The sequence below is a fragment of the Ictalurus punctatus genome, chromosome 13 (genome assembly GCF_001660625.3).
Source record: "Ictalurus punctatus breed USDA103 chromosome 13, Coco_2.0, whole genome shotgun sequence".
NCBI lineage: Eukaryota > Metazoa > Chordata > Actinopteri > Siluriformes > Ictaluridae > Ictalurus > Ictalurus punctatus.
In genome coordinates, this window is record NC_030428.2 from 26819120 (window position 1) to 26839088 (window position 19969).

The following is a 19969-nucleotide window of genomic DNA, read 5'->3' on the forward strand; positions in this document are numbered from 1 at the left end:
CACACATAATATTGACTCTGCGCCCAGTTTGGACATTTTCACTTAGGGGTGTACTCACTTTTGTTGCCGGCGGTTTAGACATTAACGGCTGTGTGTTGAGGTATTTTGAGGGGACGGCAAATGTACACTGTTACACAAGCTGTACACTCACTACTTTACATTGTAGCACAGTGTCATTTCTTCAGTGTCGTCACGTGAAAAGATATCATCAAATATTTACACAAATGTGAGGGGTGCACTCACTTTTGTGAGATACTGTATATTTATTTATTTATTTATTTATAAATATCTGTTATCTATGACCATACCAGCTCTTCCAACACGAAGACGGACGACTGTCGCTCCACGAAAAGTCAGATTACGGCTGTAAAAGGAAACTCCATGAGCGTGGGGAACGTTAGCTAGGCGTGTCAGTACATATAATCGGATGTATTCGTGTCAGTACATATAATCGGATGTATTCGTTTCTGCGTAATAATGGGTGCCAGTAATTCCGGAGTTGACTCTTCATGGACGAGACTCGACAAAGACTCGTATATGATGGTGTGAAACTGTTGTGTTTTTTTTTTTTTTTTAATATATGTACACATTTTTATTTTCTTACAAATCAGGAAGATAATATTAGTGTTATGTAACAGCCTGTACAACATAATGAAATACAAATAAAACATCAACAAATAATACAAAGTAATGATTGAAAAAAAAACAACGACGACAACAGAAAAGCAGCAAATGGGCTGACATGAACCCCAAGAGTGTGTGTGTGTGTGTGTGTGTGTGTGTGTGTGTGTGTGTGTGTGTTTGTTTCACATTTCAGATGTATAGCAAGCATATGATCAGACACGGCCCTTGGCGACGAGGTGAAACTCGTAAAACTTCCACTCGAGTAGTTTGTAGTTGGCAACAAAAATCCGTTATTTATTTATTTATTTATTTATGTTTATTTTATATTAGATATGTTTTTTGGAGAGAGAAAACCTCTCTAGTTTCAATTGCTGACACTATTTAAAAAAAAATTAAATAAAATTAAAAAAAAATAGTAATAAGGGCTTGAACCTGTGCAAGTGATGGTAAACATTTATATATATTAAAAAAAAAAAAAAAAAAAAAACCCAGTGTAAACTCGAAACATCTTAAACTTCATTTCCCAAAATGCCTTGCGACAGGATTTACGCTTTCTTGAACGCTTTTTACATTCAACATTTTCAAAACACTAGAGCACAGGAAGGAGTAAGAGAGAGAGAAAGACAGAGAGAGAGAGAGAGAGAGAGAGAAGGGGGGTGTAAATATTTACGAGCAGAAAGGCTTTCTAATTCTTATTAACGTTGAGACAGGAGATCCTAAAATTTTAAAAGCGGTGTCTGCATGTGCAGACGTGTTTTATCGAATGAAATGATTTGAGCTTGGGGTCTGAGAGGTGTGGATTACTGCTGAACTCCAGTTCGTAGCGGTCCCCGCGGCCGCTGATGAGCAGAACCGGAGTAAAGGATGCGAGGAAGAAAAAAGGAAGAAAAGAGGAAAAAAAAAAACGGGACACGAGTTGCGCTCTACACGAGCCGAGGAGGGGGAAAGACGACGTGATTTTTGATTTGTTGTTGTTTTTGTTAAACGGGACTTGAGGAGTAAAAATGTAATACTGTGTGTGAGCCTGAAAATGTTCTCCTGTGTGAAGTGGAACACGGACAGCACTCCGGATACCCGGACTCTTCCTCACCCTCGCTCCAAGTCTTTTTCCTTGGGGTTTTCGTTTCTTTTTCTTTTTCTTTTTCCTTTTCACTCTGTACATTATTTTCTTCCCCAACAGAGGGCTTCGTGTCGCTCCAGGTGGATTTGTCTCTTACCAACAGGTTTCTTTGTTTTTGTGTTTTTTTTTGTTGTTGTTTTTTTTTTTTTTAAATGAAGAAGAAGAAAACGCTCACAGGATCCAGGGCTGTGCTATGAGGAGGTGACTGGAGTCCAACCTTCTTTAACGGAGAGAGAGAGAGAGAGAGAGAGAGAGAGAGAACAAAAGATAGTGAGAGATAAAGACAGAAAGAAAGAGACACAGACAGAGAAAGGGGTGGTTAGAAAGATATTGAAAGAAAGAACGAGGGAGACAAAGACATGAGAGAACAAAAGACATGAGAGAGAGGAAGGAAGGAAGGAAGGAAGAAAGAGCGAGAACAAACAACTGTGAGACAGGTAAAAATGGAGAGAGGGAGAGAGAGATTGAAAGAAAGAAAGGGAGACGGAAAGACAAAGAGAGAACAAAAAGACAGTAAGAGAGAGAGAGAGAGAGGAAGGAAGAAAGTGAGCGAGAGAACAAAAGACGGTAAGACAGATAAAGGCGAGGAGGAAGAAAGAGGGGGAGAGACGGAAATAGATGGTTGGAGAGATATCGAAAGAAAGAGTGAGACAAATGACCGCGAGAGACAGAAAGACAAAGAATAGATGGACAGAGAGATACTGAGAGAAGGAAAGGGAGAGAACTGAGAAAGAGAGAGGGAGGGAGAGAAAGAACAAAAGATAGTGAGACAGAACGAGAGAGAGAGAGAGAGAGAGAGAGAGAGAGAGAGAGGGAGAAATCACTTGCTGGGGTCTGAAACATAAAGTGCAGGAAGTGTCTCCCAAAAAAGACCCCCTTCAAATAAAAGAAAAATGGAGAGAGAGAGAACGGAGTTTAACTTCATTTCTCTGAAGCAGGACCAGCAGCCTGAGTGCGCTCTCTCGCTCTCTCGCTCTCTCGCTCTCTCTCTCTCTCTCTCTCTCTCTCTCTCTCTCTCTCTCTCTCTCTCATCCTTCACTCCACGCGGATGAGCAGGCCGTACAGCAGGGTTCCTCCTTTCTCCTTGGTGATCCACTCGATCTCCGTGTTGTTGAATCGGGGATCCAGTGGCTCGCTGATGCCCAGAGACTGAGGCCCGACCTTGTAGGAGCCGGGACGCACGCACACCTGGAATCCCACCTGGGCGTGATGACAGCGCAGGGAGCGAGGGTCACGGAATCTGCAGCACAGAGACACAACAAAACACGGATTACACACGGCCACGCTTCCCGAACCTTCCACCCTCGACCCATACGCACATACACACTCAACGGGACGGTGTGATCGCTCAACTGCTACAGAGAGAGAGAGAACGAGAACACGCGAGAGAGACATCAGACAAACGTGGCTTCCAAAGGGAGCAAGAGTACGCTGTGACTGTAAGACAGGTGAGGGTGAGACAGAGGAACACTTTCTCCTTCAGTGTCACACTGTTCATACCACAAGAGACAAAATACCTGGAACAAGTTCTCTCGGCTCTTACCGCAGTCTTCCGACCTAGCAGAAACTAACCAATGCAGGTGCTACTGGGGGCGGAGTCACACACCCGCTGCAGCCAAATTCATCTCTGAGCTACACACGCTCAAGTCTCTCACTTTATTTTTCATATATATGTAATTATTATTATTATTTTTATTGTCAGTATCATCATCGTTATTATTATTTGATTCATTTATTTATTTTTATTCTCCTTACTTGTCTATAGTGACGCTTTGGCAATATTGTATGTAAACAATTGGGCCAAGTACTCTGAATTGAAATTGAGAGAGAGTGCGGTAGATAGAGAGAGAGAGGAAGAGAGAGACAAAATGAGAACGAGAGAGTAAGACTGAGAGGAAGAGAGATGAAGAGAGAGAGACGGAAAGAAAGAGAAAGAAAGGGAGAGAAAATGAGAACGAGAGAGTGAGACCAAGAGAAGGAGCGACGAAGAGAGAGAGACAGAAAGAAAGGGAGAGAAAATGAGAACGAGAGAGTAAGACTAAGAGAAAGAGATGAAGAGAGAGAGACAGAAAGAAAGGGAGAGAAAATGAGAACGAGAGAGTAAGACGAGAAAGAGATGAAGAGAGAGAGACAGAAAGAAAGGGAGAGAAATTGAGAATGAGAGAGTAAGACTAAGAGAAAGAGATGAAGAGAGACAGAGAGAAAGAGAAAGAAAGGGAGAGAAAATGAGAACGAGAGAGTAAGACTAAGAGAAAGATGAGAGAGAGAGAGAAAGAAAGGGAGAGAAAATCAGAACGAGAGAGTAAGACTAAGAGAAAGAGGGAGAAAAAGAAAAATAGAAAGGGGAGAGATAAAGAGAGAGACTGGCAGACAGAGAGAAAGAGACAGAAAGAAAGGGTGAGACTAGGAGAGAGAGAGAGGGAGAGAGAGAGAGAGAGAGGGAGAGAGAGGGAGAGAAAGCACGAGTGAAATGTAAAGGTAAATTCGATGTTGGTTACAATAATGTTTCCAGACCTGCCCTTACTTCCAGCCTGATGAGGACTTACTGCACTTTAGGGGCGAAGACCTCGAGGCCGGAGTAACGCATGGTGGGGGAGAGGTGCACGCGGGGGATCTCCCTCTCGGGGGCGCTGTTCTCCTCCGGCTCACTGTAGCTGCCGTGACCCTCCACCTTCAGCGGGGACGCCGAGAACACGGACGACGTGTCTGCTGAAGAGGAACAGCAACACCATTCATTCCTCTCCTGTTCACCATGCACCGTGTGTGTGTGTGTGTGTGTGTGTGTGTGTGTGTGTGTGTGTGTGTGTGTGTGTGTGTGTGTGTACACTGACCTGGTAGAAGCTGGCTGTGGTCCAGCGTACGGCGCAGAGACCCCACACTCGTCCCATGGTACGCGATGTGCCACTTCTTATAGGAGTTCGATACGTCACAGTGCGGCTTTATCCTGTAACCCACACACTCGTACATCAATAACACACCCAAAGAGTCTTTCTGACTTCCTGAAAGCCCCGCCCACTTCCTCCCATCTCATCTACGCTCCATATTCGCACAGGCTCACTCACGTTCTGCCGTGAGTGGAGAATGTCAGGAAGGAAGGAAAGGTAAAAGAAAAAAGAAAGAATAGACAGATAGAAAAAAAATTTAAACCAAGAAAGGGGAAAAAAATTAAAGTAAAATTAAAAAATTAAGAAAGACAGTTGGAAAGAAGTATCAAGAAAGAACAATAGAGATAGATAAGATAGATAAGATAGATAGATAGATAGATAGAGTGTGTGTGTGTGTATCGACTGACCGCAGGGCGAAGCGGCACCAGCCGAAGGGCAGAGCGTAGTCCCGGGGCGGTTCTCCGCGTTTGTAGTAGGCCTCGTCCCCGCGCAGCTTGTGGCAGGACTCGCAGTAACACAGGTTGTACTTGGCGTCCTGGTTGAAGTACGCGTCTGAGGGACAGAGAGCAGGTGAGCAGGCGAGACACTAACAGAACCGCAGGTGTAGAGGAGATAAAGAAGCAGCAGCTCTAACCAGGCAGTGTGAGCAGGTCCTTAAATCTGGAGCAGAGAGCCTGGTACTCGCACGTCTTATTGGGGTTGACCTCAGGAGGAGGCGTCCAGCACACACTCTCCTTTATTCCTGAAAAATAAAAAGACCTTCTTTTTAAAATTCCGAATAGAAAGCTGACCCAAACATCACTGAACCTTTTATTTATTTATTTATTTATTTATTTATTTAACCAAGTGATCGCGTGTTCAGATTAGTACAGAAGATAAATCAGAATTCTGAGTGACCCTGTTACGAACACTCCAAAACTCGCTGCCAAGGAAGGAAGGAATAATCAAGAAAGTAAAGAAAAATATAGATGAATGATAAAGAAAGAAAGAAAGAAAGAAAGAACAGAAGGAATAAAATAAAAAGAACGGTAGATGGATAGATGAATGGATGGATGGATGGATGGATGGATGGATGGATGATGGAGAAAGAAAGAACAGCAGGAAGGAAGGAATACAAATAAAAAAAAAGGTAGATAGGAATTAAAAGAAAAAGAATGAATGGATAGACAGATCAAGAAAGAAAGAAAGAAAGAAAGAGAACAGAAGGAATAAAAATAAAGAAAAAGTAAAAGATAGAAAGTAACCGGAAACGGGAAACCAAAATGGCGTGTTTTTCACGAGTCCGAGTCCAGTCTCGGGTCCGCCGTTCACGAGTCCGAGTCCAGTCTCGGGTCCGCCGTTCACGAGTCCGAGTCCAGTCTCGGGTCAGCCGTTCCCGAGTCCAGTCTCGAGTCAGCCGTTCACGAGTCCAGTCTCGAGTCAGCCGTTCCCGAGTCCAGTCTCGAGTCAGCCGTTCCCGAGTCCAGTCTCGAGTCAGCCGTTCACGAGTCCGAGTCCAGTCTCGAGTAATTTTTTTGCGACTTAAGTGCGACTCGAGTCTCCATCTCTGGTATAATGTATACGCAGCTCAGAGGCGAGTCCGAGGCGAGGTGAGGTGAGAGAACGTTCACTCACCGTCCACCATGTCGGCCTTCTCCATGTCGCCTTGGCAGCGCGTGTCTCCGCTCTCCGCCCCCACGGCCTCCATATGGCTGGTCACTATGGTAACCTGAGGAGACGAGAACAGAACATCTGTACAGGTTCCTAAAATGAAACGAAGCTGCTGCACAGGAACCAAGATCTCGAGGTCTCGTCTTAGGGATGAGGCTTTATTGTTTATTTTCACAAACGTATGTGTGTGTGTGTGTGTGTGTGTGTGTGTGTGTGTGTGTGTGTACAGACCTGTTCACACTGGCCGTACAGGTCGATTAGCGGGTAGCAGGGGCTCGGGATGTCCTGCGCTGCCACGCCCTGATCCATCCCGTTCACATACAGGTGGAGGCAGCTGTTAGCGTCCACCAGCAGACCCAGCACCGTCCCCTCAGGACACGTGTCCAAGTTCGGCCCAAAGTTCTCACAGATCTGAGGAGGACAACGTGTACACGAGAGAGAGAGAGAGAGAGAGAGAGAGAGAGAGAGAGAGAGAGAGAGAGAAACAGACAGATGGATCACAAAACGTACTGGAAGGAAATACTGAGTGGGCAAGATAGACTGAGAGAGAGAGAGAGAGAGAGAGAGAGAGAGAGAGAGAGAAAAGACGAAGGGAAAACTGACAGACAGACAGACAGACAGACAGGTCACCTTCAGTGAGTTGTGGAAGACAGAGTCTCGCTGCAGCAGCCAGACGGAGCGTTTAAGGCAGCAGGCCGTGGAGGGGAAGTTGAGGCGATCAGGAGAGTGAGCGATCAAACCCAGAGACAGAGACGACGTCCACGACGTGTTCAATCTGTCGATCTGAAACTGAACACGAGGACACCAGACGGTTAGAGTCGCATACTTACACACACACACACACACACACACACACACAACCAACACACACACTGAAGGTTCAGGACACGGTCCTAGTGGTAGAGGAAAAAATAATACAAATCCCTAAATATGTGTATTTAAGGTAATCTTCATGTGGGGGAAAAAGAACCTGTGTGTGTGTGTGTGTGTGTGTGTGTGTGTGTGTGTGTGTGTGTGTGTGTGTGTGTCTGTGTAGAACGTTGACCCCTGACCTGGAAGAGCTGCAGGCGTGGCAGAGCGTGTGCTGTGACCAGCAGGCCCTGGTTATAACTCGACACTCGCGTGGCCGTCAGGTTCTGATTGGACAGCTGGATGTTCTTCCCATGATTCTCCAGGAAGGTCATCGTCACGGGAACCATGGCAGGCTCGCTCTCGCCCTGGAGCAGACAGAAGACACAGAGGTGAGAATATAACAGCATGGCGTAACACGCAGACGCTGGGTTCAGTCCCGACCCCCTGACTGACCGGCGTGGACTCGTCCTCTCCCTCACTGCAGCTGTCCGAGGAGAGCGATGGAGCCTTCACGCTGTCCGTGTCCTCCAGCAGAGTGGAACTGACGATGGACACCGCCGTCACCTTCCCGTACAGGTCCAGCACCGCGTACACGTTCTGACACACACACAGAGAAACAATGGTATTACAATCAACTAACACCTTGTTTATGCATGTGTGTGTGTGTGTGTGTGTGCACATGTGTATACCTTAGCCACAGCAGTAGCTGCAGATCCCATGTCCTCTCCATCAATGAAGATGTGCATCGTGTCGTCGCTGCATCTCTTCACACCCACACGGTTCCCCACCTGCAGTAACACACACACACACACACACACACACACACACACCTGTCTATTTACTCCTGCTGGAACACACCTGTGTAGAAGTTTCTCAGGTGATAAAAATCTTAAGTGATTTAGAATTCGACATTGTTTCTCAACGGTTTGAAATCGAGCCCTGAATCCACACCAGTTTTATTTTAGATGCAAAACAAACAAACAAAAAAAATGTTTCATTACTGCCCACCCTCTGCAGCTCGTTCTCTCACCATCAGTCGGTCGAGCGAGCAGCCGTAGTTTTGTCTCTGCAGCACGCCGTTGCGTCTGACCTCTGACCCGGCGAGCAGCCAGGTGACCTTTGACCTGAGCTGTGTGAGGGAGGGCGACAGGCCGCTGAGGGGGCAGGAGGGCAGATCCGGGGGCTGCAGGGTGGTCAGGCCGATGTGAAGCGAGCCGGACCATTGCTCGTCCACCTCGTTGATCTTCACCTGGAGCAGGAGAGAGCAGAGCTGTAACGGGAACCGGACAGTACGGTACGGATCGATACGATGGCCCGGATCTCACCTCGAACAGTTCGTCCGTCTTGAGCTCCTTTGCGCTGAAGACGATGCCGTGAGAATACCCTCCCACCCTGACGGCCTGGCAGCCGTCTCCCAGCACCACCACGTTCTTCCCGTGTTTGTTGTGCAGTCGGTGAGCCACTCCTGCCACTAGAGGGAGACACACAAAGATTTTATTAAAGAAGCAAGGTGAAACTACAGTACGTGTAACGATGCGATAAGGATACGCTGGTCGTCCGGGCGTACTCAGTACCTGGTGAGTGTATTGGGAAACTCTTCTCTGTGATGTTACTGGTGCACAGGCTGTTGTCAAGAGGACCAGATGAGCTGGTGATGGCCACCTGAACACACTGACCGTACAGATCTATCACAGCATACACGTCTGAGAGAGAGAGAGAGAGAGAGAGAGAGAGAGAGAGAGAGAGAGAGAGAGAGTGTTGAATCAATGTATTTATCGATGTTATCATTTTTCTAATGTGTTTTCAAAAGTCTGTATCTAAGCTTTGGCAATACTTGTGTTCATATGTGCCATGCAAACAGATACCAAGAGATACAGAGAGACAGACAGAAAGACAGAACGATACATTTTTTAAATCCTCCTTTCTTACCTATATCGATCCTTTGGCAATACTGTACGTAAACAATCGGGCCAATAAAATACTTTAACTGAATTTTGATAGAGAAAGCGAGCACCAGAGAGAAAGAGAGACTGCCAAAGATAGAGAGAAACTGAAGGATAGAGAGGAAAGAGAGAGACAGTGATGGGGGACGAGAGAGAAACAGAGAGACACAGACAGATTGACAAAGAGAGAGAGACTGAGGGAAAGAGAGACAGCAACGGACAGAGAGACAAGAAGCAACAGAGACAGAAAATAGAGAGAGAGTGAGACCATGAGAAAGATGTAGAGACAGTGACAGAGTAAGACAGAGAGTGATAGAGAGACTGGCAGAGTGAGAGAGAGAGACACTGACATAGAGAGACAGAGAGTGAGAGAGAGACACTGACAGAGAGACAGAGAGTGAGAGAGAGACACTGACAGAGAGAGAGAGAGTGAGAGAGAGACACTGACAGAGAGACAGAGAGTGAGAGAGAGACACTGACAGAGAGACAGAGAGTGAGAGAGAGACACTGACAGAGAGAGAGAGAGTGAGAGAGAGACACTGACAGAGAGACAGAGAGTGAGAGAGAGACACTGACAGAGAGACAGAGAGTGAGAGAGAGACACTGACAGAGAGAGAGAGAGTGAGAGAGAGACACTGACAGAGAGACAGAGAGTGAGAGAGAGACACTGACAGAGAGAGAGAGAGTGAGAGAGAGACACTGACAGAGAGACAGAGAGTGAGAGAGAGACACTGACAGAGAGAGACAGAGAGTGACACTGACAGAGAGACCGAGAGTGAGAGAGAGAGACACTGACAGACAGGGAGTGAGAGAGACAGGGAGTGTGAGAGAGAGACACTGACAGAGAGACACAGACAGAAATACTGAGAGATACTGACAGAGAGACAGACAGAGATACAGAAGGACATTTTGACCAAATGAAAACAGAAGCCACTGCAGCTAATGCATGTAAATTCAGTTCCTCCCCCCTTTACCTGGTGGTAATCCGGTACACGCCACGCCCTGGTCCACCCCGTTTATGTAGTAGTGGAGATCTCCAGAAGCTGAACGCATCATTCCGATCCTGGAGCCCGTCCCCAGTGAGTCCAGATCACAGCCGTAGTTATTCCTCATGGTGTTCCCGTCCTGCATGATCGCCGTGCCGCTGTAACAGAGCGAGAGAACACAGAGGGAAGAGGCGTGAGGAGCCGTATAACAGGATACGTATACCACACGGTTCCTGGATGACTTTCTGAAAACACAGCAATACAGCTGTATCGGTGTGCTTTATATTCCCATAAAAGTCCTTAACGTAAGTAATCCTCCGAGAGCTACGCCGACGATAACAAGCTGCTTACATTTGCAGACGAAGTCGGCTCAGAGTTCGTCCGCCATTTTTTTTTCTCTCTCTCTCTCTCTCTAAGATCTGAGAGGCTTCAGAAACCATGACATCATTTCCAGTAAGGGAACACATCGAGCATCGATGCAGTGCACTGTGGGATTTTTATAGGAAGCCACTGGAAGGGTTTTGCGATTGAGACAGAACTTTAAAATGGCCGACTCCCTGATCGGTGCCCTGATTACTGAACAAGCCGATTGAGACACGCCCCAAATCGCGCAGCAAAGTTATAAACGCCGACAAAATGCCCGCCATTCCAGTCCTGATATCAAGCAATGCGACGCACCTCAGCATCCAGGTATCGTAATCGATGTCAGTCATAGTGTTGGGGAACTCCAGTTCCTCTGGCCTGATCGCAGTCACTCCTAAAACACATAACAATTAAAGTATTCACCTCGTACGTTTGAAATTTATTTCACCAACAAGCACAATGTAAGCGACGTCAGAGCTACGTCGACTACGTGTAGTAGCGTTTAGATAATAAAGGTGAAAAAGTTTCACGTCAGAACCTTTTTCATCTTTTAGTGTGAGACTGCATCATATCAAGTGACAGACACCCGGAAATGTTTAATGGTGGGGGGGGGGGAGAAAAAACGTCCAATACGCAGCTTGCATCAGTGTGCACACTCTTTTATAATTGGGAATGTGGCAGTGTTCGGAATCGACCAATCACATTCAAACTCATGCTCAATACTAATTAGTGTACACCTGCTATCGATTACAGTGACTGATTTACCCCAAATAAAGTCCAGCCGTTCCTATAGGATTCTCCCGACATCGTCTTGGTGACATCTATCTAACCGGAAAACCCACGGGCCGCAAAGAGCTCACAAAGCAGGTGCAGGATCTCATTGTTGAAATATCAATCAGGAGAGGGTTAGAGATAAATTCCCAAGGCATTGGATATACCATGGATCGCTGTAAAGATAATAATCGACAAGTGGAGAAAATACGGCACGACGGGGACGCTACTAAGAACAAGACGTCCTTCTAAAATTGATGAGAAGATCAGGAGATTAAAGCAACGTTATATTGAATAGAACTGCAGTCATTTCTGGCAAGTCCTGCTTGCTCCATACATGACAATATTCTGAATTCTTCATATGTCTGGGAGATGGGGTAGGGCGGCAAGATGGAAGCCTTTAACCGAAAAAATTAATTAAAATAAAAAAAAAAAAATACATCCAAGCTAACAAAAGCATGTGGAATACTGTTACGGTCTGATGAGACCAAACAACTTCGAGGTTTTGGATCGGCCCAGAGCTAAATCCAATCAAAGATCTGCGAGGTGACCTGAAGAGGGCTGTGAAGTCAAGACGCTCCAAACTGATCCCCAAAAAGGATCGAATGCTGTGATCAAATCTAAAGCTGCTTCAACTAAGTAATAGTTTAGGGGTGTGCACACTTATGCAACCAGGTCACTTAAATTAAGAGGGTTACAGTAAAGGTAGAAAAGGTTCTGATGTGATATGATGCGTCTTGGTTTCATCGTCACAAAAACCCGCCATTTTAACAGGGGTGTGTAGACTTTTTAGATCCGCTATAAATAGTTTCACTCAAAGAAAAATGTACATTTTTTTTCCCCCCATTTGAAAGTATTCACACATCTAATAAATAAATAAATAAATAAAAGTACATCTGTCAAATGTCTCTAATCTAACCTGATCAAATAGCTTACTTCGAATTTCTTTAGATTAAAGGGGAAAACCAACACGTCTCAGCAGGGTGTGAGTTTTAGTAACGCCCTACTAAGTGGCGTCGTTTTGTATTTTATAGAACGACATCATCAGCGTTCCTTGTATCGTTAGGTCAAATCAGCTCACCTGCCTCTATCGATCCTGACCAGCGATCCACCATCTTCTGAATAACAATCTCAAACAACTCACCGTCACGAAGGCACCTGTTAACACACACACACACACGGTTTCTCTACAGAACGTCCTGTATCAGAGGAGGAAGTCTGAAAGGTGATGCGATAAACCCCAGGTGTCTCGAGAGCTAACAGCATCAATAATAAACAGCACGTTTTCTGATTCGCCAAAACACGAACAATGAAATACGACTCATGTTTGCTCTTCTTCTTTTTTTTGTTGTTGTAAATATAAGGAATAGTATTTACTTTTTACCATCTGAGCAGTTGGTTAGCACGACTTCATCTTCAGTAAGCGCTTGGTCCTGGTCATCATTTATTAAAATCGAAGAAAAACTTCATTTATTTCTCATTTTGTTCAAAAAAAAAATTGAAAATAAAAGAAGAAGAAAAAAAAAAAAGTCTTCGTCTGGTTTAGAGGGGGGAAAAATGAATCGTTTGGAAGCTGAAAGAAAGAGTCGACTCTTATTGCTGAGGTGAATCGAATGATCTGACTCACCCGTAATTTCCATCCGTTCTACCCTACCCTGTGCTTTTATCGGATTGAAACCCCACAGCCACGCCCTCTCGTTCACAAATCTTTCACGTCCCGCGTCCTTTCCCCTTCGGTGAATTTTATTCACGTTCGAATGAAACGAACGGTGCTTTAACGTGGGGGGTGGAAAGCAGGTGTCCCCTGTATCACAACTGCAACAGGTCTAACAGTAAAGGTCGGCACCTTGGTTAAAACGCACCTGTTGGAGATGACGATGGCGTCGTTGAACTCGCTGCGGCAGTTCTGACGGAACGCTGTACGGCCGCCGTTGGTGATGACGGCGTTGGTGCCGTGCAGCTGATGGAAGCGAAGGTCACTGGATGCACTGACCCCAGTGACAGAACACGGGCTGCCGGGCGACATGGCGACCGGACCCTCGGAGCTGTCGTCCGGGAGAGGAGGGAGATCGGCTGGACGAGAGAGAGAGAAAGACGTTTATTCTTAAATAACATGCTACTGCTAAACGTATATCAACTGTTATCTTCTCTCGCATTCCTCTCTCACCCATGTCGTCCATGATGGTCGCCTGAGCCGCCTGACCGTACAGGTCCACTACGGCGTAAACACTGGGCGGCACGTTCCAGGCTGCCGGGCCCTGAGGAACTCCGTTGACGAAGAAGTGCAGGCTTCCGTCCTCCTTCCGCACCACGCCGACAGTGTCTCCAGCCTGGTACACACAACGCACAAACAGTAATAATAATAATAATAATAATAATAATCATAATAATAATAATAATAAATGTGATTATTTACTAACTTACTCCAGCACACACACGTACGTATTGGGATCAAACCCTTTTGTAAGTGAAAGCGTACTTTTAGTCGGTCCAGGTTGTGTCCGTACTCGTCTAGTATGGTGGTTCCGTTGTGCATCACTCCGTTCCCCGTCATCATCCACGTCCCTGTGAGAGAGAAGAGGTGGTGAGGAGAAACAGATACGGACGGGGCGATACGTGATGTTTCTACATAAAACATAAAAAAACATAATTAGATATCACAAACACAACTCAGCTATCCAGTGAAAGCTCATTCAGTGTAAAAAAAAAAAAAGCATACCTGAACGCAGGTTGGTCATGGTGGACGGTAGCTGTAGGTAGGCGGGGTTATGTGTCGTGACGCCGATCTCTATAGACCCCGCCCACTTGTCCACCATCTTGTCGATGCGCACCTGGAACACTTCGTTGGAGTGCAGCGGGCGATTGCTGAGCACGACTCCGTGATTGAAGTCGTCTGTCGCGCTGCGCCGTATCAGATCGGAGAGGAAACGATTAGTTAGACGTTGCGATTTTATTAAGCGCGGTGTGTTTAAAAACAAAAACGTTTCCTCACTGAGGTCGCAGCGCCGTCCTGCCGTCACCGACGATGGCTGCTTTCTGCCCGCAGTTGGGGTGGAAGAGTAGCCGGTCCGGGGCTTCGGGGTCGGGGGTGAGCGAGAGGGCGGGTCGGGGTCGGCCCACGTCGGGCGACAGCGCTCTCATGATGGCGTTGTTGCGGCGTAAACGGTCACTGTGGTTGTGATTGTGGACGATGGTGACTTTTACCGCCATGCCGTAGAGATCCACTACACCGTACACCACACCCGGGGTCTGGTTAGCTGCTACGCCTGAAAATATCACACACACACACACACACACACACACACACACACACTCTTTAATTAACAAGATAATCAATGTTATTCACTTCACCTGTCAGTGGTTTTAATGCCATGGCTGATCAATATATATAAAAATATATACGTACCACTACAGACACTTAACAGCTCTGTTCTTCAGAGTGAATTCTGCCTCACTCCGGAGTAACTCAAAATAAAAGTGTCTTCCAGATTGAGATATATATATATATATATAAATATAAATATAAAGAAGGGAGGTTCGCTCACCTTGATCTATGCCATTAATGTAGAAGTGTAAAGCGCCGCTGGCTTTCCTCATCAGCCCGATATGATCCCCCTCCTACAGACAAACAACAACAATCATCACACAATTAAGAGACGTCGTAGGATGTGTGTGTGTGTGTGTGTGTGTGTGTGTGTGTAGAAGAGCCAGGAGAAACGTTACCTGGAGCTCGTCCAGGCTGAATTCACAGTACTCCCTACGTGTGCCCTTGCCGTTGGTCAAAATCCCACAGCCGCTCATCATGATGGTACCTGACAACACGGATGAACGCGGGTATCACGAAAACATCTCCAAACGAGACCAGTGAGAGTCTACGAGCGCCCCTTTATCCCCCACCCCCATCCGTCGTTACTGTACGAACAGACCTGAGCGCAAGTTGGTCATCGTTGCAGGATAGTCCAGATTGTTCGGGTTGTGCGTCGTCACTCCGATCTCGATGGATCCGGACCATTTATCCACCAGTTTATCGATGCGTATCTAGCAAAAAAATAACCAGCGGTCCGTTTTTATCTTTGTGCACACTTTCATCGTGAGACACGTCGGGAAAGTTATCGAAAAGGACAAAAGAAATATGCGACGAGACATGATTTAAGACTAAAAGCTGGATTTTCACCACAATGTCTATTTCAAATGCATGTTTAGTTTTGTCAATGACCAAACAAAAATATTATATTTTGTAATATTTAGCTAATAAATTTACCTATAATAATAATAATAATAATAATAAGTATTTTAAATTACTGCTTTTTAGTTTCATGCATTTTTATAAAACGTAGTTGAAAATAGTTATCCTTTAACGATACATGTTAGTTGCATAACTAGATTATAACATTATTAAACAGACACACCTCAAACATCTCGTTGTGCCTGAGTGGGCGGTTGGTCATGACCACACCGTTGTTGAACTCGTCCAGCGGTCTCCTCCTCTCGGCCGTCTTGTTGTTGTTGCTCAGTTTAATCAGCGTGCCACACTTCTCATGGAACAGCAGCGCGTCGTTGGTGGTCATCCCACTGTTGCTTACCGCCGTCCCCGCCCCATTTCCTCCTCCTCCTCCAACTCCGTTCCCTGACGGGCTGTTATTGTTTCCGCTCCCGCCATCCGCTCGACCTCCGACCCCGTTCTCATTTCCTCCTCGGGACCCGTTACAGCTCCCTGTTCCCCCTCTGGAGGAGTCTGAACTTCCTCCTGAACCGCCTGCTCCTCCTAAACCCGAATCCTCTCCGCCCTCGTCTTCTGAACGGTACAGCGACACGATGGCGTTGTTAAACACGTCGAATAGCTGGTGCTCCGTGAGGACTGGAGGCGCACGTGACAAGCAAGTGTTAGCGCGTCAGAAAGTGGCTGGGCGACGTGACTGAGAACGCTCAGATCAGAATTCTGATTGATGTTAAAAGCCGATTTAAGAATACGTACCAGTGTCTGGATCGAAGTTATTTGGGAATTTGTCAGGTCGGCCGTGTCCGTGTCCTCGTGTAACTTCGGGCGCTGGGGACAAAAATAAAATCGGAGAGAACGTGTTATATGTTTAAAAAATAAATGGAAAAGCATGATTCGACATCATTTCGGTCATTTAAAAAAAAAAATGTTATCCGTGAGTACCGTCCTCAGCCGAGCCGTTCATCACCGCAGCTATGGCAGGAACCGCGGGTAACGCCACTCCCCCTGTTCTGTCCTCATGATCTGGAACGAGAGCTGCCGGAGACGTCGTGGCAGACGAAGACGCAGACGTAGACGCCGCCCTGTCCACCTCTCCCTCCTGTAGTTCCTCCCGATCTTCGCTCTCTGTATCCGGCGGAGGCTCGCAGCTGACCACAGTGACCTGAGTGCACTTCCCGTAGAGGTCCACTACGGCCCACAGGCGCGAGGGCAGGCCGCTGGCTGCCGGACCGCAGTCCTGCCCGTTGACCCACAGGTGCAGCTCGCCCCGGCCGTTCCGCTGGATCCCGACGCGGTCGCCCTCGCCCAGCTGGTCCAGGTCACGCCCATACTCCTCCAGGACCGAGCGGCCGTCCTTCAGCACCGAGCAGCCGGACACGATCCACGAGCCGCCCTTCAGCCCTGTCGCGCTGCTGGGGAAGTCGAGAGCAGCCGGGTCCAGCGCCGTTACGCCGATCTCTATGGAGCCGCTCCAAGAGTTCACCTGAGGTCACAGAAGACGTGTACAACTTCAACTCAGGTAGATGAGTTAGACAGGTTTGTCAACCTACTCGTGCTTCTGAGTACATTTACGCATAAGAAGACTAACTAACGTAAACCTAGACTCGAACGACTTCAAATCATATTATTTTCACGCATTACTGCGTGAAACCTACTGTCGAGTTTAAACCGCTTATTTATATTACGTTTAGCAGACTCACTTATGCAGAGCGACTCACAAGCGTTTTGGAGTCAGGCTGAGGATTTAGCTCTCGCCTTTTATCATAAATAATAAATTAATATCTTGAGCAGAGTTAGGATTTTATACGTAAAACATGTTTTGTATTTGGACAGTGCTATTAGTCGTTTGTTTAGGTGGAATAAGGGCTTATAATGCCAAATCAATCAACAGTCTTAAGCACTAACTGAGTAAACCATGTATGAAGAAAGAGGATGAGTCGTTTGTGAACGATTCGGCTCTTTATGGTGAGTCGACTCACGTATACAGTGTGAGCCAGTTTTTAAAAAAAATTTCTGTACACAAATGCTTCCATGGAAACCTCGTTTCAGCATCTGAGCTGTTCGTTTATTGTGATTTCATTCCCCTTCAGAAGGCACTCTATCCTCATCAGGGTCACGGTGAGGTCTGATGCAGCTTTCGGTTATTAAAAATAAAATTTAATTAAATTAAATCAATTTTCACGCATGAGTGTCCTCTTCAACCACGCAAGTGTTTAGATGGAACATGACGCTGAAGCATGCCCGGTCAAACCGTCGCAAAAAAAAAAAAAAACACCCCAGTGCAGTTTAGAACAAAATGGCAGCGAATCGTTTGGGAGCCGAAACGAATCGACTCACTGAAAGATCCAGAATTCTCATCATTAGTGGAAACACGTGACACCAGGACGACAGATAATCAGCTGATTTTCCTTCCCCATTGCCCTGCTTTACTCCACATCCGCTCACATACCAGTAAATGTGCCTTACATTCAATTAGAATTAAACGATTATTTTGGGAGTCGACTGATTGGTGAGCTGAATCAAATGATCTGACTCACTGAAAACAGTCCAAAAATTTTCATCCCCCCCTTTTTTTTTTTCTTTTTTTTTTATCAGATCCCCACAGCCCCACCCACTTGTTTTCGACTGGTGTTCGGTCTGTTATAGTTAAAAAAAAAAAAAAAAAAAAAAAGAAGCAGAAACACATCGTTTACCACCATAGCAATGGACGAAAAAATCATAAATGCCACGGCTAAATAAACTTTTTTGGTCCGTGTACCTCTGCATCACCATTGCTTGAAGTCCAAACTATGGCTGAGCAATTTACTGCAGCGGATAACTGATCGAATGTTAAAATCTTTTTTTTTTTAAGTAAATATACCTCCATACTGTGATATATCATATACCGCGATAAGTATCGATGATATTCTTTCATGAAATATCGTTCAAGAAATAATCTCTTAACAGCAAACACTAACTTTAATTGCTTTTAGTTTAAATTAGCAACGTAACTAAAAACATCATATTGTGGCATCGCGTCGGCTTAAACTGTTTATTAAAACGTTATGAATTATATTTTTAATAACCGAAATTTGACTGTTTAGTTAGCAAAACAAACCGGCTGTCAGCCAGAGAACTAGCTTTAATTAAATATTGCTAAGGCATTAGCACGTAGTTCACAAATATTTCTAAGCGTTAAGTTGGTTTTATAACGTTAATGCTGTTTGGTTTGAGCTGCATCATTTCTTCACTTGTCTAAAATGTTTTTTATAATCTTATAATCCTAATAAAGGTTCTTTACTGGCTAATGCTAACGCATCTCTGCCAATGATACCTATTGAGCCGAGCTAACTACAGCTTGTTTTTTTCCCCCTACCTGTTTTCGACTACTCCCGCCCCCTGTATCAGGATTGGACAGTTGCCTTCTCGGCAATAAAAGATCAGATGACCGCACCAATCGTCGTGTAAAGGGGCGGGGTTTCATATTAAAAATAGGTGGGTTGAAAAAATACGGTCTTAAGCTAAGCTATCAGTTGTACCTAGACTACATCACGAAATATCTACAAATGTAATGAATTAGCATTACTAACACACCGACAGATCACACAGACACGGTTTAACTGTGTGACAGTCAAATAAAAACAACATTTCCCTCACTCTGAGCTGTTATTAAGGTGTCAGGGTGAGATCCCGGCGAAACCAAGGGCAGCATCCTAAAAAGACAGGTAGTGCACTATGTAGGGTGTTAGTATTACACTACAGCAAGGGTGTTTTCGCGGCTCAGAGCTCTGATTCAGCTCAGGAGTTAGTTTAGTGGCTGTTAGAGAAAGGAAATCCCCAAAACGTCATAGGGAACCGGACACTCCTCTCTGAGTAGTGCACTTCTGTAGTGAGCAGGGAAGGGTTTGGGATTCAGCCCGGCACTGCAGACAAACCGACGGCAGCTACTACCTTAGCCTGATGAGGCAGGCGGACTTGTTTACCTTCTTGTCGATCCGAACCGTGAAGACATCGCGGTCCCGCAGCGGCTCCCGGCTGAGCACCAGCCCGTGATTAAACTCCTGAACTGGCTGATTTCGCTGCGCCGTGCGGTTCGAGTTGGACAGTCCGATGAGTTTTCCGCTGCGCGGATGCAGCTCGGCCGCCATCTTCGCTGGGGCGGCGCGCTTCACGACACCGCGTTTGACGCTTTGCGACAATAAGAAACGCCAAGCGGCAGTTCAAGTCTCTGCAGGGCAAGATGATGATGTCATGGCAACAGTAGACGACCTAAAAACTCTTTAAGATACTGTATGTACACACATACAAATATGATCAATCTTACAATAATAACGGCTAAATTTGTTTACAGTACAATTACAGAGTTTGTAATCTTTTATCTTCAAATAAAAGGCCATGAAAACTATAAAGATGTGTAATTTGTTTACAAGTTTTGAAAAGATATGTGAGCTTGTTTGTACTTGATGAGAGTTGTTATTTATTTTTTTTTTTTTTATTAATTTGTAGTAACATAAGTAGAGCTGCACGATTATGGCCAAAATGATCATCACGATTATTTTTGATCAATATTGAGATCA

The 19969-nt window shown here is 45.7% G+C and overlaps 1 protein-coding gene across 5 annotated transcripts; it reads right to left on the minus strand.

Annotated features, from left to right (window-relative positions):
• Window positions 1-1837: 1837 nt before the first annotated feature.
• neurl4 (neuralized E3 ubiquitin protein ligase 4) lies at window positions 1838-19559 on the minus strand. Of its 5 annotated transcripts, none has more exons than XM_017483244.3 (29): window positions 19376-19559; window positions 16356-16896; window positions 16170-16241; window positions 15604-16052; window positions 15121-15232; window positions 14918-15006; window positions 14740-14812; window positions 14187-14460; window positions 13914-14095; window positions 13674-13759; window positions 13362-13524; window positions 13057-13267; window positions 12276-12352; window positions 10739-10817; window positions 10049-10218; window positions 8706-8834; window positions 8457-8602; window positions 8162-8380; window positions 7821-7919; window positions 7585-7728; window positions 7332-7496; window positions 6910-7068; window positions 6511-6690; window positions 6244-6337; window positions 5264-5371; window positions 5037-5181; window positions 4576-4688; window positions 4291-4450; window positions 1838-2984 (listed from the first exon to the last, which is right to left on the minus strand). In XM_017483244.3, the coding sequence occupies exons 1-29, from the start codon at window positions 19538-19540 to the stop codon at window positions 2780-2782; spliced, it is 4809 nt and encodes a 1602-aa protein (XP_017338733.1). In that variant the 5' UTR covers window positions 19541-19559; the 3' UTR covers window positions 1838-2779. The 5 variants fall into 5 exon arrangements, with proteins under 5 accessions (XP_017338733.1, XP_017338731.1, XP_017338732.1 ...); XM_017483242.3 differs by having other exon boundaries at window positions 4291-4453; XM_017483243.3 differs by having other exon boundaries at window positions 4291-4453; window positions 12339-12352; window positions 13674-13819.
• Window positions 19560-19969: the final 410 nt, after the last annotated feature.

Bases quoted from the DNA above. Each gene is read 5' to 3' on its own strand.
- neurl4 (XM_017483238.3), bottom strand. From the start codon at position 19,540: ATGGCGGCCGAGCTGCATCCGCGCAGCGGAAAACTCATCGGACTGTCC. The intron at 10,818-12,275 runs GTGAGCTGATTT...TATGTGTTTTAG, and splicing joins GTCAGGATCGATAGAGGCAG to GAGTGACTGCGATCAGGCCA. The intron at 8,381-8,456 runs GTGAGATCCGGG...CTCCTGCTCCAG, and splicing joins AGACGGACGAACTGTTCGAG to GTGAAGATCAACGAGGTGGA.